At 37.9% G+C, this 24,285-nt stretch overlaps 1 protein-coding gene across 2 annotated transcripts in view; it reads right to left on the bottom strand.

Moving 5' to 3' along the window:
• Positions 1–24,285, bottom strand: part of ARHGAP42 (Rho GTPase activating protein 42) — a 175,750-nt gene that overhangs the window by 130,315 nt on the left and 21,150 nt on the right. For both annotated transcript variants that reach the window (XM_084491466.1, XM_084491465.1), the window contains one exon: positions 2,140–2,235. In XM_084491466.1, the coding sequence (XP_084347592.1) occupies positions 2,140–2,227 (88 nt within the window). In that variant the 5' untranslated portion in view covers positions 2,228–2,235. The remainder of the gene's footprint in view (positions 1–2,139; positions 2,236–24,285) is intronic.

The following is a 24,285-nucleotide window of genomic DNA, read 5'->3' as shown; positions in this document are numbered from 1 at the left end:
TAATATGCAGAATGTTAAAGAGTGCAATAAACATATGATTAGTTTTTAGTATTTTGTATATTTAACTATTCAGAAAAAAAAGGAAATCACAGAACAAAGTATTGCATTTAGTAAATTGGAATACGCAGTGCTTCATGGTCATGGACAAAAATGCTTTTCTAGTTTTTTGAACATTTTAAGAAAATCTGCAAAGGAATAAAATTCACACATGAAACTACTAAATTTGGATACTAATTTTCACTCTTTCCATACCTCCCACATAATTTCCAAATGTATAACCATACCATGGTATTATGTATTCCTATTTAAGAAACCGATTTGTATGAAATCAGAAAGTAACTATTTAGTGTAGTAGTTCATTATAAAACAATTTAAAGAATTTTCATATGTAGGCTTATCAATAAGCTGATCAAATACTATTCTTTTGTTTTGTTACTTCTTTTTGTTAATTAGGAAAGAATTCTCAAAGATGCTTTTAAATTTACATCACGTATCAGTTGGCTCTTAATTCCATATTGCTTTTTAAATACAAAGACATAAGTTTCACTTCAATTAAAATGATCTGCACTTAATGTTAACGAACCAATACTTATTATTACATTAACGCCTCTATATCAATTGTTTTTATTTGACCAGAACACACAAGCGATCTTTTCCAAATACTGCCAAGACCTTCAGTAAACTGTTTTTGCAACAGATGTAATACTGGGTGCAACTGGTTTGATGAAGGAGCTGTAGTTTGAACAGAAAAAATAATTTATGCTCAGAGTTGGTGTCCTCAACGAAAAAGGTGAGAAACTGGCTATAATTACTGAGCACAAGTGCCTCTTTTTATTATGTTGAAGTCAATGAAAAAAAATAAATCTCTTATCAAACCTTTTGGGTTGAATTTCTCCAATTTTGATACACCTAAAGAATGCATGCAGATTTACGTCTGAATAGAAGCTGCTCAGTGTTTTCACTTTTTATATGTCAGTGTTTACAAAATTTTTAATAAGTCCTCCCTCTTAAAAGGTTAGTGGAAGACAGTGAACAAATACCAGCTATCTTTGAGAACAGCTTTCTAACCATCACAAAGGTGTAGGATGAAGGTGAGGCAAACCTTGCCTGTGAAAGAAAGTAGCCTTTTGTCCAACCGCTAACTAACTCACACAGGAAAAGGGAAACAGTGAAGGGTGAAGAGATTTGAAAACAGACCATCTTAAGAGATACACTTGGAAAAGCCCAAATCTTGAGTTTCCCCTCTGTACTATGTGCGTCCTTTTAATTATTTATTTATTTTTAAATAATAACAAGTCCTACATTCCTTATTGTACTGCCAGATTACTTATTTTTAGAAGCAACTCTTTAACAACCACACCTCCCTTCCTCCCAGATGTTTTAGGAGAAATGTGGGAGCCACGTGGTATCTAAGACTCATGACACTGAACCTAGTCGTTCTGAAGATGGATTAGTAACCAGGTTTCTCGCCGAGCTAGAGCACCTCAGCTGCTGTGCTGCTGCCCAAAAGCATCACTGCAATTGCAGCAATGCTGTGGAATAAAGAGGGGTACAATTTCTGAATGCCAGATGTGTTTTCAGGACTAGGTCTGCTGAAGGAGGAATATTTTGAAGATATTAAAGAGATGTATGTTCAAGACAAGCTGAGCTGTTCAAGCCTGAGAGTGCACAGCGACATAACATTATGCAGCTAGTAAATTTTATTGGCAAAAACTCAGACAACTATATACTTAGGAATGCTCATGTTGTAAAGAACATATTCCTGTCTTAAGACTCTTAAATACTTCCTGTGTCTTACTAGGTACTTAAGTGCTTTTTGCAGACCCAGGTTATTTCATGGTAAACTTGCACACCTTTTAGTATCCCAAAGAGCACTGTCTAAAGTTAAAACAGCAGCAGGAGTTAGAAGATTCAGGGTTGACTCAGTTGACAAAGTACTGTTGAGTTCTTAGAACTACAGTGAACCAAACTGCTTCATGAAGACAGGTTTTTTGACAACTATTTTTAAAATTTGCATTGTTTCCACTTAAGTTTTTTGATTTTTGTTATATGCACCATCATACAATTAACAGCCCCATTGTAACAGCGATACCACAGTAAACATTTAGCAAACTAAAAAATATTGCAGGACATACTTACCAATATTAATTTCATCATCAGTTTCAGCATCTCCAATACACTCAAATTGGAAATCTTGCAAAGACTGTGAAAATTTTTGCACTGCCATGGATAAATCTAAAATTCAAGAGAAAGAAAGAAAAAAAAGAAAGTCAGAATTACTCCACCACAAGTGGAGTAATATTTATTTTTTTTTTTCCCCAAAGTTTCCTTTCTAATATCTTTTTTGCACAGTAATTTATTTTAATTCCTATCACCATTTAAAATCCAACTACTTGAGACATCCCAGAAACCCACCGAAACATACCGGATGCCATATTTTGAACACTAATATATAAATTATGTTGAGAACTGAAGAACTAAGAACTGTTATATTTATTGAAAAATATTGTAAGATATCAACAACTAGTGGTAAATCACTTATGTAGGCAGACTACTGTTGTTTAAAATACTGCAAGATTAGTTCACAGATTAAAATAAAAGTCATGATAATTTCTTTAATACATGACACTGCCAAAAAATAAACTCTAGCTATTCACTATATGTGTGTATTCACTATACACTATCATCGTAAAGTACTACATAAAAGCTTTGTAAAAAGAAATCAAGGGGAAAAAAAAAAATAAAAATGTTTGCTAATCAACTAGGTTGCCCATGCACTATGAGCACTGTTTTCACTGAATCACACACAGTGGGTCTTAAGTCCCACGGAAATGTCAAAGTAATCCAAACTTCATAGCATAAAATTTCATTAGGATTCTATACACTCCGGCAAACAACATTCATAATAAAAATAAAATATCAATGTAACCCTATAAATCCATTCTTTCCTTCGCTGGGTATGCGAACAACAAATGTGTAGATGAATGTGGTAATGAACAAACTTAGTCAAGACTTACAAATGCTATCAGTCTAGATGATCCCTGAATGACAGCTACAATTCTCCATGTCCTTGAGGACATATCTATGGTGTCTGTTCAGAAGCTAGGAAAACTGGCAATTAAGAGTCTGATATCCATTAAATCTAATCAAAAGACATTGTGAGGATAAGATATGAACCAAAGCCAAGTCATAAACTTTGATCCAAAAGCATCATGTACCCATTCTTGGATATCTTCTCAAAACCACCTGGACGTGGTCCCAGGCAAGCAGCTCCTGGTGGCCCCACCTGAGCAGGGGTTTGAACCAGATGGCCTCCAGAGGTCCCTTCCAATTCAAACCATTCCGGTATTCTGTAACTGCCTTAAGGCACCACTCTTGTAAAGCCACATAATACTCAGTTAGCTGCACCAGTATCCTAAAAGCTGGATGTGAAACTGGAAGGCTAGATTTTATTCCTGCCAGGAAAAAAATTAATGTATAAATGCTTAAATATAAATATTCATCTATTTTCTTACATCAAGACAGACAGACAGACACTATTATTTAAATATGAACAATCTCCAGCAATTAAAAAACATGCCATTATCCTACACACAGTAAGAGTTGAAAACCTTTCAAAATCCTTTCAAATCAGAGTCCACACAATAAGATAACTGCAAATAGGTTTTTTTGTAATTGAAGGTGACCATTATCGGAAGTCACAGTCCTTACCAAGGTTTTGCTCTGCCCATGTTTGCTCAGTGTCTGCTGCTTTCAGACTGGCCTCTAGCTGGCTGGCACCAGTGAGCCAAAACCCACTCCTGGGCTCAAATCTGCTATTCACCATGCTTACGTGCAGGTATAGAGTACATCAGTCTGACACCAGACCCAACAGTCTTTAGAAAATACAGGTACAAACAGGTATTTCTGGTATTTCAGGTATTCCTTTCTATAATTATTTATATCTTTATATTATATATATATATATCAGATAAATAGCTAGGATATAAAGAAATGGGTAAACAAAACCTGTATTTTTTTTTGACAAAAAGCATTAAAAAAAAAAAAAAAAGAAAAGAATGCTCCTCCTTCCAAGGAAAGATGTACCCTCTACTGCAACCTACATCCACTACATCTTTGACTACTTGAAAAAAATTAACATAAAATTACCACAGCAGCTCTTAAATATCTGTTACCTGTTTGTTTGTTTTTTCCAGAAATTTAGCAAATATATTTCCTTTAAAATAAAACTGTGAACTGTATCAGTGAGATTTAGCAATGACTTACAGTATTTGAAAGTAACTTCTTGAGAACCGTATCAGTAAGAATTATTTAGCAATGATTTACAGTATTTGAAAGTAACTTCTTGTGAACCATATCAGTAAGAATTATTTAGCAATGATTTACAGTATTTGAAAGTTACTTCTCAGACCTTTTCTTTTTAAATATATATTCCATCTGCTTTTTGAAATTATTTCTTTTTATATACTGAACAAAAAAGAGTTTTGGTATTTTCTTTAGATGAAAATATGCTGCCTTGATAAAGCTTCCTTCAATTTGCATTACATAATTTTCTCTGTAAATCCTATTTTTATTCAACACTGTCCTTCACAGCGTATTGACACGGGTAATAGAATGTTATCAAGCAGATTCACCTGTAATTTCCTGACACTGAAAAATCTTATCATTATCAAAATATACTATGTTTTCCATCAAAAGCCACACTGAATTTAATTATTTCATCCTTACTGAACATTTCCTACCACATTTCCTAAAAATGAAAAGTTTATTATTAAATGTACTAACAACTTTGAAGCTAAACACAGTGTTTCCTACTGTTAGCATAGATGAAAATAAATCTTTATAAAAAAAGAAGCACTCTGTTTTACGGAAATAGTGTCTGATATCTAAGTAACTAACTATTCTACAGCTCATAGAAAGACACAAACTTTAATTTGTATGCAGCATATTGCTTTGAGTTTAAAGGGAAGAACCATAGTTTTATTGCTGGTTCTTCCACCAAGTCACTTCACCAAGTCCTAAGTACCTCTATGAAACTGCTGCACACCAACTGGTGCTGAAAGGAATAAAATGGCCCTAATGCAAATGAATGAAGAAGACGCTCTATGATAAGTACTAGCAAAATGTAAAAGCTATCTGTCACTAATAGGACTGCAGATTTATTTCCTCTGGACAATCTACTAACTATCCATAATGACTGTCATCTCTGTGAATATGGAAGGAAATGAGGGAGCATGGACTCTTCCCTATCACTCTTCCCCATGTGCAGGGTTCACTGGAACAAAAGTCAAGGGAAAGGAAAACAAATGATAAAAATACACAAGGTGGAGCCTCCATTTTATATACCGGATTAGTCACACACAGATGCTGATATCTCTTTCACTGTGTCAGTAAATCACTTTATTAATGCTTATAGGTTTTGAACCTGAAGAAAGCATATTTAATTTAACTTCAAAATGTTGGCTAATAAAAAAGTAATAAAAATTAAATAGCTCATTAGATAACTTGTTCAAAGTACCCAAAATGATACATTTGGAGATTTCTGGCTCTACATAAGACCTATTTAAGAGCTTGAAAATATTAGAAGACATTGTGTTAAGGATAAAGCTGTTCAGGCTCCGAGGAGACCTCACTGCAGCCTTTCAATACCTTAATGGGGCTTATAAAAAAAGGTCGAGAGCAACTTTTTACTCAGGCAGATAATGATAGGACAAGGGGTAATGGTTTTAAACTAAAACAGGGCAGACTTAGATTAGATGTACGGTGGAAATTCTTCACTCAGAGGACAGTGAGGCCCTGGCACAGGCTGCTCAGAGAAGCTGTGGATGCCCCATCCCTGGAGGTATTGAAGGCCAGGCTGGATGGGGCTTTGGGCAACCTGGTCTGGTGGGAGGTGTCCCTGCCCATGGCAGGGGGTTGGAACCAGCTATCTTTAAGGACCCTTCCAACCCAAGCAGTTCAATGATTCTATAATAAAACAAAAGAACCAGCTGTGAAATAAGCAGGCCTCCTTTTAGTGATCCAAAGATTCAAAACTGAATTAAATCAGATGCAATCCATAATATCTCAAATAAATAAATAAAGTAAGAGAAATGGAGCAAAGACTTCTCACTGCCATACATCCCAGAGTCTTAACGCCACTGAGAAGTCTCAATACATTCTGCTCCTTCCGGATATAGAAAGATCCATCACACCATACAAATTAGCTTTTTAAGATCTGCAGGCTATGTAGCATTACAGGACTCACTCATTTTCTAATGAGTACATCCTAATAGTCATCTCCCCCTTTCTGTGGAGTCCACCTCCACCAGGATATTTCACTTTGCCCAGGTCAGAAATTCGCTACAGTCTGCTGATCTTGCAAATTACTATAAAAGCCTTATCAGCATTACTCACTGACAGCACAAGCCAGGGAAGGATGCACATCCAGGGAAGCACATCCAGGGAAGGATGGTCACTCATAAGTCTCAATGATAACCTCAGTGTTGTTGCCCTTACTCTTCTGCAGGCTCTCGAATGGTGCCAGGGAAAGAAAAAAAATGCACTCTGACACCCCTCAGTTGCCAGAGGGGTGAACTGCTAATTGGCAACTTCATCTTCTGCTACCATTTGTTTTCCAACATTACTCACCTACCGTGCGTGTCCTGCGTTCCCCAATTCCAAAGGAAGAATCAGTTCAGGTTAGCAGTGGGACATATAGTCATGAGCAATCACCCACGCTCTGTTTATAGTTAGAGGAGGGAAATAACTGAAGTGGAGCTGCCTGTTTTAGTCAGGGCTGAATCAAGTCAAACAGCCAGCTAGGAGGGGTTGTGGAATTTTGTCAGAGGCAGTACTAAAAGAAACATACCGCAGTATGGCTGGAAACAATGAGAGGATAATGCAGTTTAACCACAAGAAAGCAATATCACAACAGTGTTAAATACTGGTACATATATTACCAAGTATCAGTATCATATTGCTAATAAAAGAATAGTAAAAGGCATCATTTATTCAGGAAAGTCACAGAGAAAGCAGGAAACACATTACTCTACTGGAAACCACTTCTTCCTGAAGTTGACACTTTTATATTTTCGATCAATCTTCTTAATACATATTTACCCAATTAAAAAAAAAAAAAAAAGGAAAAAAAATGCATTACACTAAAAGTCAGGTTTATTTAAGATTTGCTTTGCTTCAAACTGACAAAAAAATTGATTGAATTTGAACTGTGATAATATTAGTTTATTTTAGGCTTCAGATAAGACCTTGCATGCTGAGCATAGGAATATGCACTCCCTTGCATTACGAGAATTGTTCCTCAACCTTCTCGACCTAGGTTTGTTAAAGAGATGACAAAATTAAATTCTTGTATAAAGCTTTAAGGAGGAGGGGACAAAATATCGCAACGAAGTGATGAAATGATGGATGCCATTACCTAAAGGACAAAACACTGAGTGTATTAGTTTTGGCACAGCCCTTGACAAGAAAGATTAAGTTCCACAGATAAGGAAACTTGAGAAGTTCTTGAGAAGTTTTCTGCAAGTTGGTAAGTACACAAATTTTGTTTTGTTTGGGGTGTGAGGGTTTCTTTTGCCAGTCTGCCGCTAGAGGAACAGAAGAAAGCCCAAGCCCTTTACACACAGGACTTCAAAAAGCTCCAAAAGCAGATGTTTGGTGCACTTGCTAAGGACCCATACCGCTACCCTGGTAACAGCCTTCAAGAAACTGCTCTCACACAACACAAAACTGAAGTCTTTCTACTTGTTTACTTACATGGATAATTTCATTTGGAAATGAAATTCCAGTAACCAACACTCTTCCCGATTGCTGTCAATCATCCTGGTAAAGCTTGATATCACTCACTAGGTTAATAAAGAAAAATAGCAGCTGAAACCTAGCGAGAAGATTAAACATGCCTAAATTAACTCCCGAGCACAGGCGGGAAAGCAGTAAAGCAGACTTCAAACAGCAGACACTCTGGCTAAATAATAACAGCAAGATATCTGGTGAGCTGACACAAAGCTGGTTATTACTGTACAGCTTCAAAGGCAACTGTAGCAAAGGGGCAATGGCTGAGCTGGCAGGATACTCCACACAGGTCTGCAGTAGGCTGAATTTTGGGGCAGCTGAAGATGGGAATGGAGACTGAGCACAGCTATCTTTGGTGTTTCACATCTTTGAGCCATTTGTTTCCTCTACCATGTACAACTGAAGATGTTTTGTGGGGCTGAGTGATCTGTGATTTTCTGGTGCACTGACAGACAGGTTTAGCAGAACTCAAGCAAAACCGAGCACTGACCAACTGCAATACGCGAATAAAGCAGCAGAAAGGGAGTGATATTGCTGGAGTACTTGATAAAATGGCATGCTAAAACTCAGGGAATCATTTATCAAGGTCACTGACTTTTACTCCTTCTCAGTACCTCATACCTCAGGTACCTGAGCGGTTCACTTTTTTTTCTTTTAATTGATTCATTTTCATAAATTCATTTTCTTGAAAGCAATTCTCATCCTATAAACACTTTTTCTGGCTAAGTTACCTAGACACTTGAAGATGTAGATATATAATAGAGACATTGTTATTGTGAACGAGCAGCTACAGGCATGATTTTCAGCATTCCTACTACACCAAAAGACAGAGGCAAGGAAACATTTAAAAATGGATACAAGTAAACATAAAAAAAGGGCGGGGGGGAGATCAATATTATAAATACAAGTCTTTAAAACATTATTTATCCAGGAAAATAGTTGTGAGATACATGTCTCCTTAAATACTTCATGATATGCTTCTTTGTTGTGGAGATGAACTGGGAATTGCCTTGGTTTTGTTATTTTCTACAAGAAGGACCTTCAAGGAGGTGAGCTGTATCAACAGCCAGAAATAAGCTGGAGGAACAAGAACACCCCACTGAGAAGCACTGAACTTCAACAGCTCCTGTGTGTGCTACAGTCAATTTGATTGTAACTAGAACATGTCACAGTGGGACATCTTTTTCCACATCAGAGACTGTAAACACAGCAGCTGGCAGCATGATTATATTTAGGCAGTATGAATGATTAAGCAGTTAAGAGCAGTGATCATACAAGATCGTGTCTATCACCATTATATTTCAAATTCCCTCCTACTTCGAGGACTTTCTCATTAGAAATCTCAGCTTCACAGTTGTTGGTCTTAATTTAGAAAACAGCATTAAAATGCATTTTTTTCCCCGCAGTTTTCTCCTCTTTCCGCTCTTCATCACTTGTTATTACTTTAACATGAAGAATAGTGAAAATCAACCACCACGGTAACTGTCACATACAGAAAATCTTCCCATTTCATACATACAATAGCAGGTCTGTCCAAACAAGGGGACCTGTAATGGGCTTACAAATTTGCCCAAAGCAGCATGGGGATGTTTTCTTCACATCTCAGAACTGCAATTAATTTACACAAGCTGTTTATGTTAACAGAATTCTGCCTTTTGCTGCCAGAAGAGGTAATCACAGCTCAACAAACATCACCACCACAACACCAGGGCATGCCCATATCATGTACAGTTAGAAAGCAATTCAAAATGCATGCTAGCATTCCTTTTAAACACAAACATAAATCTGCAAAACCAGACGAAATAGCTTTTGCCACCTTCAGTTTTAAGTGACTTCTATCACTAGAGTCTTTCCAAGCGCACAAGGTTCACAGCCTGTACCACTGCATGGAAGACTGCCTGTGGCACTTCTAGTCTTAGAAGTGCATTAGATTAATTTATTTACACTTTCATGTGCACACACACTTTGTATTCTTCATAACTCGACTGAATTAATTTGAAGAACAAATTAACTTTTCTATCATAAAAAAAGCACACAACAACACTCCTCTTACAAGCGATCCCATTTTTTCCCAAATTTCTGCAGAACAAAACCACAAAACAGAGGGCAAGCTAGCACAGCAGAGAGGCTGTCTGCAGGGGCAGCTGGAGCTAGTGCTGGCCACCTGCCATAATGCCTTCTAATGAAGAAGCCACAAGAAATGACCACAATGGGATACTGAGTCCAGTGTCTAGAGCCAAAGATTTTGCAGCACAAGGGCCATTGCTCTGTACTGACACAGAGTTTCGTTGTTGCTGTCAATGAACTCTTTATCCCCCGTATTTGCCAGCTCCTTTGGTCTATGTTCTTTGCCAGCTTGCTATTCACGGAACAATGCTACGCAACTAAAACAAATAACCCCACATTGCTTTTCCACCTTAAGCTCAATGTTTTCCTCTTTAATTCCAGAGAAACTAATTTATTTCTCATAATCTCAAGGAAAAGGACATCAACAGAATGTGTCAACACGTAGTCCACGCACTGTTGCATTCCTCTGGGGTTAAATAAAGCACTATAGCAGTTCAAAATTTTTCAGTGTCGTTTTCTTACTCGTGAATATTTTCATGAGAAAAGCCCATAATTTACTTTCTCATTCTAATGAGCACAGAGAAATCCCCTTGACTGAACACAACAAAATCCCCACTTTCTTAACACTATGATGCAAGAGCTATTGAAAAATCTGTATCTCCTACAAACTTGACAGCTATTTACTCCAACTTCTTTAAAACCCAGCTTTCTTATGTTAGAAACTTTTAAAGTACTTTCAATATTCTTAGCATTTTTCTATGGTTAAGCACTAAATCCAACATATTCTTGAGGAAGAGAATAGAACAGAACAGAATATTGATTCTAGAACAGAATATTGATGTTTATATGAGAGTTTGGGGGGGGGGGGGGGGGGGTTGGCCACATTTGCAATGTATTTGAGACATGATCTCCTAATAAAATCATACTAAAACTCCCCAGAAGCATAACTGCCTATAACAAAAATATTATAGACAAAATTGGTAGTATTCCACCCCTATTTTCACTATGCCTCTCTTGACCCCAACTCACTTTGGTCTATAGATGTAGAAGCCTAACCTTATTCACCTAAGTAGAAGAAAAGAAATAAAAGAATTTTTGTTTACTATGCGAAAGCTTTAAAGTCTATATGATGACTAACTAGTTTTGACTTTGTACAGTACTAAACATAAAAGAAGCAAAGGTAACAAAAAATGTTTGTTTATAGCGAACATGTACTGTAAGCAGCAATCTGGAAGACACCAGGTAGTATGTTCTGCAAATCTGCTTCTCTAAATTAAGGCATAAATGTAGCTTCACAGTTTTTTGCTGTCTTAAGCAACGTAATTCTATTTTGTTTCAATGTTCCTACCTCCTTGCATTTTAATTCTCATTATACCTCATTACTAAAAAATCCGGTCTTTCCCAGAACTTTAGTTCATATGACTGCATGTTCAACTATACTGCTGCATTTGATTAGTAAACAAACTGACCATGCAGGGAATTACTAGGCTCAAACTCTTCCAACCCTAAAACCATATTCAGAGCTAAATGCAACAATAAAACCTTTACAAGTAACTAATGATAAGGTTAAATGCAGAAAGGCAAATCATCCTTTGCCACCGATTGCAATTTGCTGCATATTTTCCACAAATATGGCTGAAAGTTCCAGAACGCATTTGGTTTCATTTTACTTCTGAAATTATGAAGATTAGCTGTAGGGTCCAACTCAGTACTATTTCTAGTGTATTATTATATTTTTCAAAGTTACACTCAAACAAAACATTTCTATACAATGCCAGTTTTGCAAACACACTCATTTTCATTCAGTGAACTTTTTGTCCAAGATCCACAGAATGGATTCCAATATTTACAGAACCCTCTGTGTTAGAGAAGAATAAATCTTTTTTTTTTTTTTTTTTTTGTTGTACTGTGTATTCATACACATAGCTTTCCCTTAATATAAGCACATTTCCCTGCTGCTCTCCATTCTAAAATTACAGAAAATTGGCACTTACTCAATATTTTCCTTGGGTCCGCTGATAAAACTATTTTTCATAGCTCTATATCAGAAGATCTCAGCTCTTGAGCCTAACTTTTTAACCATTCAGTAAAGTATGACATGAAATATACCTGAAAAGAAGCTTATATCTTCCTATAGCACATAGTAAATAATTCCTCCTGATCCTCCTGTATTGTTTACAGATTTATCTAACATTCAAATTGCTTACTTCAGTTAAGCGTTATGTATATCTTCCTAAGCCTACTGCCTTTCCATACATTGCGCTACAGTTTCTAAAAAGGTACAGATTGATGGTCTCTTGAAGAGTAGCCTTGGCGGATCCCAGTACATAGCTGATCTCATGGGTCCTCTGTTCATATAGCCTTGATCATAAATTATTTTTTATGCCACAAAAGGATATTGAAAATAATACCAGGTAAGAGCCTTGTGCAACACCAGATTAGTTAACTGAACGCAACGCAAGGCTGCTCTAAAATCTTGGATATAAGCACACAACATCTTTCAGCATTTGTAGTATTAATACAGATACCACAACATGGTATATAATTCAAAGGCACATAGACACACGGAACTGCTAGACCTACCCATAACACTGCATACATACCAGTTTTCATCCTTTTTTCAAGCCCAATCAATTAATTGCCATTTTGTTTCAACGGCTGTTTGAATGACAAATAATCTAAAGCAGCAGCCTTAGCATAAGATTATACTGAAAATGTAGAGAGCTGGAAAAAGCTAGAAGATGTTAACATTTTCCCTATAATTTTTGTTGTTAGTTTTTCGTATTCTTATCATTTTAGGTGAACTTCTGCATAGTTTTCTACCACTCCGTTATCCATCCTAGGTTCTTAAGCTTTATTCCCTGCAAATGTGCTTTGACCCTCAACATACTTTCTCTCGCTCCTTCTGGGGATTTTACACGCTCTTTTATGATCTTCCACATTCTTCCTCCACCCCGTGGATGTTTGTTGATTTCCCAGAACAGTGTCAGCCTTTCCCAGTGAGCGGGATCCACAGCCCAATCTTTCCCCCCATCCTCCTTGCTCAAAATGCAGTTTTTATCAGGCTTGCTGCCGTCATTTCTCACTCCTCCTGACACATCCCAGAGAATGTGAGCAGGCGGAGAAGTACCACAAAAAAAGGACAGAGAAACTAAGACCAGATGCTGCCAGAGGTTGAAAAAGCAGAAAGTGACTTCCTGTCTAGCAACCTAGGAGTTGCCAGAAAAAACATGGGAATTCCCAGATTTCTAGTGCAATGTAAGGCATTGGTGCAGCTACTTTTAGTAGTGTTTTAAAATATGCTGTTTTCTCTGTTTGTTCTTGATCTAACAATGAATCCAGAGGATTTTTTTTTAAATGCCTATGCCTATTTAGAGACAGCAAAAAACAAAGTAATATATTGTATTACAATTTCATAATGTAAAGAAAGCTGTTTTAACACACGCAGAAGGAACCACAGTTCTCAGTACATGTGCAAGAATAGTTCTGCCATTTCTGCTCTGTATACGCGCAGAATGAGATGCACTGTCCTCACCAGTACCATTACCTAAATGTATATTCAAGTGGGAAAAAATAGAGTTGTTCAGTTTTGGTACAAACATGGAGCTGTAAACAAACTGCTTCCAGGAAAACCAAGAATAAATCACTGCAATGATTACCCCCAAACATACAGATCTCTAGCTGTATGATTTTTTCCAATATATCTTTAAGTGCACACATGTGCATGATTTTTACACAAGGTCCATTCCCCCAGTTCTGCGAAGACAGCTGCTGGAAGGAGGATCAGGCACATCAGGCTGGAGGAGGGGGAGGGCTGCAAGGAATGAAAGCAGTTATCAAGGCATTTGTGAGCAGTGAGCCCTTGGAACAACATTAGAGTTGAGGGTCATGGGAAACAGAAGCTTTGCTCACTCTTCTTCCTGGCAAAGCCTTCTGCACTTGGGCAACAAAGTAAAATGTTTTGTAAGAAGAGGAGGAGGAGGAGAGGGGGAAAAAGTTAAAATGTGTATATTTAACTCATTAAAAAAATACTACCACTTTGCTTTAAAGGAAATGAAACACATTCTGTATGAAATTCTTTTGAGCTCTTAGAGCTCTGGAATACAACATCTGATTAGATTCCTTTGATCAGACAACTAATATCACAGTCACAAGAACTTCAGTACTAAACATAACACTGTTTATATTTATTTATTTATTTCACAAACACACACACAGATATCTGTGAGTAGCATTTGTTTACAGACTCAGATATGCACTTCCAGACAGGGAGGACAGAACTGAGACCCCAGATCAGGCAGGATTTTGTCCAGTGAAGTTAAACGGCACTAAACATCGTACCAAATTTGGCCTGAAGAAGTTTCTTGTACCCAGATAGTCTGCCACAGAGCTGGCTCACTACTTACCTACTTCCCACTGCTTAGGGAGAATGGATAGCAAACACTTTTGTGCAACAAACTATCTTAATATTCTATTTAAAACCTTAAAAATATGAAAGGTATTCAGAAAATGCAGAGATGAAAATAATGAAAGTACTTGAAAGACTTAAAAATACCTTTTAGATAATTTAAACTAAAGCATACACAGTACAGCAAACCGCAGAATCTGTTACCAAAATACCCACATTTTAGTATTGGGGAAAAATAGCCAAAAAATAAACATGCTCCTTTAAATAATGAAATGCACAACTGTGAATCTGTTTCACCGTGAGAGCTCCTGTTTGTAGAGCTTGAGAATCAAGTGTTCCCCAAAAGTTTACAGTTTACTCCAGTTTGGATGTGATGCTATTTCCTTAACAGCTCTGAAATAGTGTCTGTATTGTACATACCCTCCAGTTTTACTGCATTCTGACAGAGGGCAAAAAACAAACCCCATAAAAGGCAGTAATTATATTAAGTTTCTCTCAAAGTACACAATTATTTCTAAGAATAGGCTCTTCATATTTTACAGGAAAAACAAAGCATCCCTCATATCTCTCATGTTCATTTTGCTGGAATCTTTTACTTAAATTCTCAGACAAAATAAGGAGCTTTAATGATATTTTCTGCTGAAGTCTGCCCAGTTTTTCTTAAGTCAAAACTTGTGTGAAGCATCAACTAAGCATCTACATATTTCATTTGCTGGACTCTTTTTTTAAAAAACAAAAAAAGTTTATTCTCTGGAATTTTGTTCTACTTTCCTGACACGGAAAGATTTAGGAACATACGACAACATCCTCTTGTTATCACTGTGTCAGAGTGATAGCCTTTAATTAATAATCTTAGTATCCATTAGTACTAGTACTGTTTACATTAAGGCATGCGTAATGAGTTCTGAACTTACTACTATCATTCACAAATGAGATCTTGTCATTAAAACATCTAAATAATAACTAAAGTGTTTTATTACTGTATACTCAGGCCTGGTCAAAAAGCAAATCAAACAGTAATTATTTGAAATTGGAAAAAGAAACAAACCGATATATCTTGTGGCCCCTCGCCACAAGAAGGACATGGAGGTGCTTGAGCGGGTGCAGAGAAGGGCGACGAAGCTGGTGAGGGGCCTGGAGAACAAGTCCTACGAGGAGCGGCTGAGGGAGCTGGGCTTGTTCAGCCTGGAGAAGAGGAGGCTCAGGGGTGACCTTATCGCTCTTTTTAGGTACCTCAAGGGAGGCTGTAGCGAGGTGGGGGTTGGCCTGTTCTCCCACGTGCCTGGTGACAGGACGAGGGGGAATGGGTTTAAGTTGAGCCAGGGGAGTTTTAGGCTAGATGTTAGGAAGAACTTCTTCACTGAAAGGGTTGTTAGGCATTGGAACAGGCTGCCCAGGGAAGTGGTGGAGTCACCATCCCTGGAAGTCTTCAAAAGACGTTTAGATGTAGAGCTTAGGGATATGGTTTAGTGGAGGGCTGTTAGCGTTAGGTTGGAGGTTGGACTCGATGACCTTGAGGTCTCTTCCAACCTAGAAAATTCTGTGATTCTGTGATTCTGTGATTCTGTGATTCTGTGATCAAAATGCCACTCCATCAATCCATGACAAGCCTGCATTTGAATATTATGGGCATATTTTGCCTTACTCCTTCACACCATCCCAAACCTGCTGTGAAAGACAGAGATATGTGGCATGGGTAAATAACAGCAGGAATATCTTCTTAAAGAAATGTGCTAACAATCATCAGCCTGAAAAAGACAACTGGGGAGTTATAAGAGCTCCACAAAATGACAAGCTTTACAGAAATGGTGGCTATCTCTTTGAAAGTAAAAACAAAAGGCTATCTGACATAGCAAGAAGTAAACTCAGAACAAGAAGATGCTTTTTCACAAAATGTGTATTAAATCAAGGAGCTCCCTGCCACCGGATACTGTGGATATTAAAAATTTACGTGGGTTCAAGGAAGGACTAGAGAAGTTCACAGAAGAAAAGTCCATTGAGAGCTATTAAAGGCATAACCTCTTGCTCAGGAAATCTTCAAGCCACAAACCGCTGGAGGCAGCGGAAGTATCACTACATTCTTGCCTGGTCTTATACCCTAGCCTAGGCATTCACCGCTGTGTGTGAGAGGAGACAAAAAACAAAAAAAAATACAACTCACATCACAGCACTTACTCATATCCAGAGGCAGGATATAAGGCCAGGTAAACCTTGGGTCCAACCTAGCAAGGTCATTGTTATGCTTTCCATAGGAAGATTTGTACACATGCGTTCTGCAATAGCTCAGATGAGTCAAGACACCATCAGCTGATCACTACTAGGAGAAGGTTAACGCTCTCACAGACAAGCCAATTCAACACCATGGTTCAGTAATCAAGCTTTTTCAATGCACAGTCACCTATTTTAACTAAAAACAGTGATAGAAGAGAAGCTGAGTTAGTGCTGCAGAACTAAGGATCACGGATCTTACTTCCTGAAATATCACAGAATCACAGAATTGTAGGAGTTAGAAGGGACCTCGAGAGATCATTGGATCCAAACCCCCTGTCAAAGCAGGCTCCCTAGAGCAGGTTGCCCAGGTAGGCGTCCAGATGGGTCTTGAATAAATATCTCCAGAGAAGGAGACTCCACAACCTCCGTGGGCAGCCTGTCCCAGTGCTCCGCCACCCTCACCATGAAGAAGTTTTTATACATGTTGGTGCAGAACTTCCTGTGCTCCATTTTGTGGCCATTGCCCCTTGTCCTGTTCCCACAGGCCATTGAAAAGAGGTTGGCCATGTACCTCAATGGGAGGCATTCTCCAGGAGATCAGCGATGTCGGGCAGGTGGAGGCTGTATCATCTTTAACTGCTCTGGAGTCACAGGAGGAGTACCCTTGAGTCAACTTCAAGACTGTAATTCTCTCAGCAAAGACTTGTTTAGTGGTCTGTGCTAAGCATAACTTCAAACAGTAAAAATAACTAAGTAGCAAATGACAAAAGTTGATTTGGGCTACCAAGCTAGCACTCAAAAGGCCTCCAGTGAAGACTGCCTGTACAGCTTCACCACTGCCACCCTTAGTGTTTTCATGCACATGGATTATCTTTACCCTCTTCCTTCAAAATTTTTCCTAACTTAGTTCTTAGCACGAGGGTGGTCACCAAACACACAGCTATTCAATACTTGTTTTCTTCCTCAGAGTTCAGTATTCCTCAGTCCTCTTCTCCTCCCAGTATTACTTACTGCATACCATCCAAATCCTGTAATGAATACAGAATTATCTCATCCTTCATGATGAGCCAAGTCTATAAAGACAGTAGAATAAATGTATTTCTATGTAACATGCACCATCATTACCCTATTTAACGGATGGAGATGCTGAAAGCAAGATTGCCTAAGGCCACACAGGGAAGTGGTGATTAGGCGAGCCCGGCTGGGTCCCTGCTTCATGCCCATTACTCCAGATGCCTTCCTTCAGAGTAGGAGATGCTAACCAGAGCTGGAAAGAATGCAGCTTCTCACACCTCCCTGTCCCCATGAAAGACATAATTTTTTCTTCCAAAGGAACATCATTTAAAAAAAAAAAAAAAAAAAAGTTTAATATTAAAAGAAGAGAAGAAACCCCTAACTTCATTAAAAAGAAAGTAAAAACATAACTTGTTTTGATCCATTTAAAGCAGCCCCTCCAGAATGCCCAGTTACTTCAGCTACAGCACTCAGTGCTGTGTCTGTTTCAAGTCAGTCTCCAAAAACATAAGGAACACACCACACATAATCATGGCTCCTTTATTAACAGTCACTTACTAAAATGTAGTTCAAGCGTCTTTTTTTTAGACTAGAACAAAACCAGGACAGAATGATTAAGGCTTCCATAACTGAACTCTCTCCTAACTGGAATCCTTTACATTTAAATTACCTTAATGTAGGATTTTTTGCATGTTAAATGTTTCTTTTAGTTTTCAAGTGCAGCAGAAATTCACTTCTCTTTCTCAAAATCCTGGTAACTGCCACCAATAGAAGGATTGCAGTCTGTAACCTCATCACAGCCACATCTCAAGAATCAATATCCAGGGAAGAAAATCGAGCATTTCTTTGCCTATGTACAAGTACTAGAGAAAGCCTGGACAGGTTTTCTTCTAGGGAAAAATTCCTTCTTGCAATACACAGAATGAAACTGGAATAGCTCATAATGATGCCTTTGGAAAATATCCACCCAACTTGTTTACACACACAGTAGAAAAGCTTTAATAAGTCAATAGTTCATCAGGAGGATGAAGAAAAAAACAGAAATACTCTGAGCCTGAACTAGCTCCTTGTTATTAGGGTATCCATAAAGCAAAATTTGGTGTTTAACCATAAAACTGTATTTTTGCCTACATAGTGACGGCTGAATTTCCCTGCCATCACTGCAATAACATCATTTTCCCTCCAGGATGCCTACAGTAAGACCATGCTTGGAGCACAAGCTCTGTATGGCTCACAGCTCACTGGCTGGCTAGATTTCCATTTCAGCACACCCTCCTCTCCCTTTGCTCAATGAAAAGAGGCTTAAAGAACTGCAGATTCCATTTTATAAGCCCAGCTGTGCTTAACATAGTGGCCTCTATCTTCCATTTAATACAAGGAAGAACATTTCCACAAAGTTACACTTCTCATCAAAAAATGGGAAACCTCAACAAGATTAAAGGCAAGTTCTCTAAGTGGCTGCAATTTTGAAATCATCAATTCTTTACAAATTCTTTCTGTAAGGGTAAAAAAAGGTTCAGTTAGTCTAGGAAACATTTATGGCTTACAACAAGCAATATGAACTGAAGCAACAGAGGACAAATATGATAGTCCAGATTTTGGAGCTCACTCTCCAGATGCAGCATTTCTTTTCATGAGCATGTAAAACCCTTTACTGCAATGGATGCTTCTTTCAGCAGGCTCTCTGTATCTCCTGCAATGCTGTTCCAACCTCAGCTGAACATGTAAGTAAATATGAATCAATGAAGAGCCTACAATCTTTTTGCATTACTCAGGAGACTGCAGAAGTAGCCAAGTAAAACACCCTCTTCCTAAAACGTTCATTTTAGCTTCCTTGACATAAGTAAACAGAGCACATTAAAATAGAGGCTGCAAGAGGGAAAAACATAGCACTAAATAGGTTAAAAAAATATATTTTTATATTTAATTCCTTAATTTTTACATTTCCTAAAATGTGCCCTTGCTGCTAAGAAGGCAAATGGTATTCTTGGCTGTATTAGGCAAAGTATCAGCAGCAGGTCAAAAGTGGTGATCCCTTCTCTCTACTCAGCCTTGGTGAGGCTGCATCTGGACTCCTGTGCCCAGTTCTGGAACCCCCCCAGTACAAGAGAGACATGGACATACTGGAAAGAGTCCAGTGAAGGGCCACCAAGCTGATAAAGGGACTGGAGCACCTCTTCCGTGAGGAGAGGCTGAGAGAGCTGGTCCTGTTCAGCCTGGAGAAGAGGAGGCTCAGAGGGATCTCGTCAGTGTTTGTAAATACCTGAAAGGAGGGTGCAAAGAGGACAGAGCCAGGCTCTGCTCAGTGGTACCCAGTGCCAGGACAGGAGGCAATGGGCACAAACGGGCAGACAGGAGGCTCCCTCTGAGCAGCAGGCATCACTTCTGTGTTGTGCAGGTGAGAGAGCCCTGGCACAAGTTATCCAGAGAGGCTCCTTGGAGATCTTCCAAACCTCCTAGACATGGTCCTGGGCAGCTTTCTCTGGGTGTCCCTGCTTGAGCAGGAGCTGGACCAGACGGACCCAGAGGTCCCTTCCAACCTCAACCAATTCTGTGATTCAATATCATAGCATCCAATAAACAGATGGTTTTACAAATATCCTTGGATCTAACACAGGATGATGCATAGTGTCTCCAAAGGAGTCATTGTATTTTGTTAATTGTTTCTGAATTAAGTACCCCCCAATCTACACATTGTCAAGAGAGACCGTAATGACTCCCGCTGGCTGTTGTAACAGGTTACACATTACTGACTGCGATTCTCTGGCTCCATAAATATACAATGCAACAAAACACCTCTTATCAAGCCAATTCTTCCTGAAGACAGGCTTGCTTGACAAATCCTTTTACAAGCACCCTTCAATACACAACAATACTCCTAGGATCCCCTTTGCACAGACAAGAACCCACAGCACTGCCATCACTGGAACTACCCCAATGCAAGTTCGTCATGCTCATTACTGAGCAGCCAAAGAGCTAATAATTTTAACCTGATATCATACCATCAAGATAAATATGCAAATTAATCTTGCGTGATCTGCTGTCAATTTTCTTAATGGTTGGATGAGAAAATTAAAAAAAAATCACTGTGGAATATTAATTATAACCTGGGTAAAGACTGTGCTCAAAATTAGTGTGGGAAGCAGTAATTCATTATGGATGAGAGAACTAATCTGAAGGATGACGTAGCCTCGTTGCACATTACTTTTCTATTGGTTTTGGAGGACACCAACATACATACGTAGTTATTATGAAAACAAGTACCAACCAAACCAAATAAAAACAGTGACCTGTAACACCAAAATCTCAATGACATTCAGGTAGTCTTTCTTTTCTCCCCTCCTATTTCTAACATGAAAAATGAAACTTCCCATTAAGAAAAACAATCCTATAATAACCCTCAAAAATTCTGCCTTAGCAGCAGAATTGAGTAGTCTTCATCTTAAGAATGTTTTTTTGAACTGATTTTTCTGGCGGCTAACATGCTACAACTGCAAACTTTCCTAGCTTGTATAGGTGTGAATAAGTCAGATTCTGCTTCTCATCCCACCCCACCCCCCCTCCCCAGAGAAGTGAAGAAGAAAGACTTTGGAGAATTTTGATTTCTTGAGGCATTTAGGTTAAAACTCTGGTAATTTTCAAGTGTATGTGTAAATGATTACTGCAAGAAAAAAAATAAATGAGAGTACAGTTACTGCAATAGTACAAAACAATACAGTTACCTGAACATTTCCTCTTCGTTATTGCCTGCATGACTGCAGAAGGCCCTGATAAACCTCTACCGGATAAAACTTATCACTGACAAAAGTTATTGTAAAATAAGATGCAGAAGGCTATGCAACATGGATGACATTCAAGCTAACAAAAGACAATCCAAAAAATATAAGATACAGCTCTTCCTTTCAGTAGGAAGTGTACAGTAACAGAATGATACACCTAGCATTAACTGGAAATAATGCATAAAATGAAGACCACTGTAACAAACTCAGAGATGAAGGCACAGTACACCTACACCATTCTTTCAAATATTTCTCCATTTTCAATGCTAGCAATAAAACTGAGTTTCTCTTTGTGGCTTCTGGGAATGTTTTATCGGTACAAAAATCTCTCTAACATACAAAAGAGGAGCAAAGTATATTTTCTATGCTTAGTCATCCTACTTTCCAATAACAGACCTGCTTGGACAATATCTGTTCAGAGTAATTATTTTTATTGCCCTCATCTGCATAATTTACAGATGGAGTAGATTGTCCCTTGTCCCTTGTCAATGGGAACGTCCCTCAAAAAACAGACTAAGAGCTCCAAAGTCACTTTTTTCTTAATGTTATCCTTTCAAGTATTTACAGATAGCTAACAGAAGACTCTCAAGACAACTGGGAAAAAGAAAAAAAAAAAAAAAAAAAAAAAGGAAAAGAGAGGAAAGAAGAGAAAATAAAAAGATACTTTCTATATGTGAGTTATTATTCTTCTATGCAGTGTGTAATGGAGGAAACAGAGAGTAGACCTACTGAACTGGTGTCACAACTGCCAGTGCACAATGACAGCAAGAAATGATTCTTGTAATAGGACCAGGTTTTAGCAGATTTTCTGTATTATCACTATCAACATTTCTCTTTCATGCCAGATAATTCATTTGTGGACCTCAGAGGAGCCTTACTATTTAACACAGACATAAAAATAAAATCTAGGGATCAGACTGGAAAAAGGATTTCAGCAGCTTGCTGCTGATAGAGACGTTTTTGATCAGCTTTCATTTTGAACTTTCTTGAAGGCAACCTTAAATGACAGGGAAATAAGAAGACAGATGAAAATGACATGTGGAATATCACACATTAATGCACATGGAAAAATCGTTTCAGATATAGAAAAAATGTTTCAGTTATATCCATACAGTGACGGGATTTACATTAGTTTTAATACTCTGGAAATATCTTAGAATCACTGTAGGCAAGTCTTCTACAATGTCAATTCAATACTCATCAATAGTCAAAAATACTAAGGGTTATTAGAGAAAGAGGGAGTAAAGCAGAAAGTATCATTATTTAAATGTACTCACACCTTGAGTATTCTACAAAATTTCTTGACAATCTATCTCAAAAAGTCACCATGAAGAAGGCACAAGGAAGGATGACAAAGGACATTGCATAAAGGCAACAGTTACTGTTTCTCAGAGGACAGAAATTACCATAATCAGACAAAATAACCAAGTAACTGACAGAAGAAGGAAAGGAAAGACTTTTGTCCATGCAGCATACACTTAAATCGTGAAATTTGCTGCCTATCATCACAGACTGCTATGGACTCTAACAGGACAATTAGATTCAAAACCCAGTTAGATAAATCCAGCCATGAAGCAGGGCTATTTGAGAGTGCCTGGGGGAACTTCAGCAAAATTCTACTGTTATCTGGAACTTCTCCTCATCTATTATATTTTAGAAGCTGAGTTCTCCTGGTACTGAAGGTCTGAAGGCACAGTATATGGCTCCTCTGAAAACTGCAGACATGTTGACATCTCTAAAGTCAAGTAGCCTTCCCAAACCTGAAACTTGTATTTCAATAAAAGTAGGATTTAATAATTGGCTGAATAATATGGGGAAAAAAAAAAAATGTTTTGCAGAATTGGAAAATTGGTTGTGTCTTGTCACTTTAAGGTTTTCTTTAAAAAATAAAAATACTCTATAACCTTTCAACCATCCTTTCAGAAGCAGAAGCCAGCTTTCAGAGACACCAAATCCCACACAGTACCTCTGGCTTTCTCCCATAGCAAGAACTCCCTAAACCCCTCCTCTAAAATTTCTCAAAGAGACACAGATAAAAGCCTTACATTATAACGAAGCAGGAATTAAATGAGTGTTAGAGTTCATTTTTAAAGAGCCAACATACACTTTCAAGGAAGTTCAACAGAACAGTGTGACACATTTTTTACTGCACAGTATGGCATACAACTCTATCAGAAGCTCTGCGTCACTTCAGCAGAAATCTGAAGAATCTATTAAGCTTCAAAAAAATTTGCTGAACTCCTTTGCTATTTTGTTCAAAAAAAAAGTTTCAGAGAATAACCATGTGTTTTAAGATCCCCTCCCACAATAACACAGAAATGCCTGCTTTCAGTGCTTTAAAAAAAACCAAATCCATACAACTTTTAAAATACAGTATTTAATGGATTTAGTCACTTTTTTTTTTTAATTTTATTTTAAATAAAGTCATATGTGGAAACTGACGTGGAAGGGAAATACTTAGTAAGTAACACTTAACTGCCTCTTAAATGCAAATACACTGTAAAAGACAGGCCACACAGAATTACTACCTGTATAGTCAAAGATGGTCAGAAGTTAAAGAAGATAACCTCCCCCAAAATGTAATCGTTATTTTACTGAGACAAAACTGGACATTCAACCACTGTAATTTTTATAAGTGCCAAGAATCCAGATGTGGGATTTGACACACAGAGACTCCAGCCCACTAGTACAGACCCTCATAGTCCCTTTCTCTATGCACTGCACTGAGCACCCAAGACCCCCATAAGAAGAAAAAAAAAAAAAAAAAAAAAGAAAAAAAAAACACTGATTTGAATCACTTGCTATGTTTAGAAATTAAACAAACAAATTAAAAAAATGAGAAATACTCAACACTCCTACCATGCTCACTACTATTCACAAGATCAAATTATGGCTCACTGCACAGTAATGCTGCCATCACGTACTATAGGTACAAATATGTCATTGTCTAAGTGCCATTTTAATTTTAAAAGGGATAAGAGAAACATTTGTCAAAATAGCACAACATTCTTTTGG

This window comes from Aythya ferina (assembly GCF_964211825.1).
Source record: "Aythya ferina genome assembly, chromosome: 1".
Classification (NCBI taxonomy): domain Eukaryota; kingdom Metazoa; phylum Chordata; class Aves; order Anseriformes; family Anatidae; genus Aythya; species Aythya ferina.
Note: the sequence above shows the minus strand (reverse complement) of the source record. Positions and strands in the feature narration are given on the sequence as shown.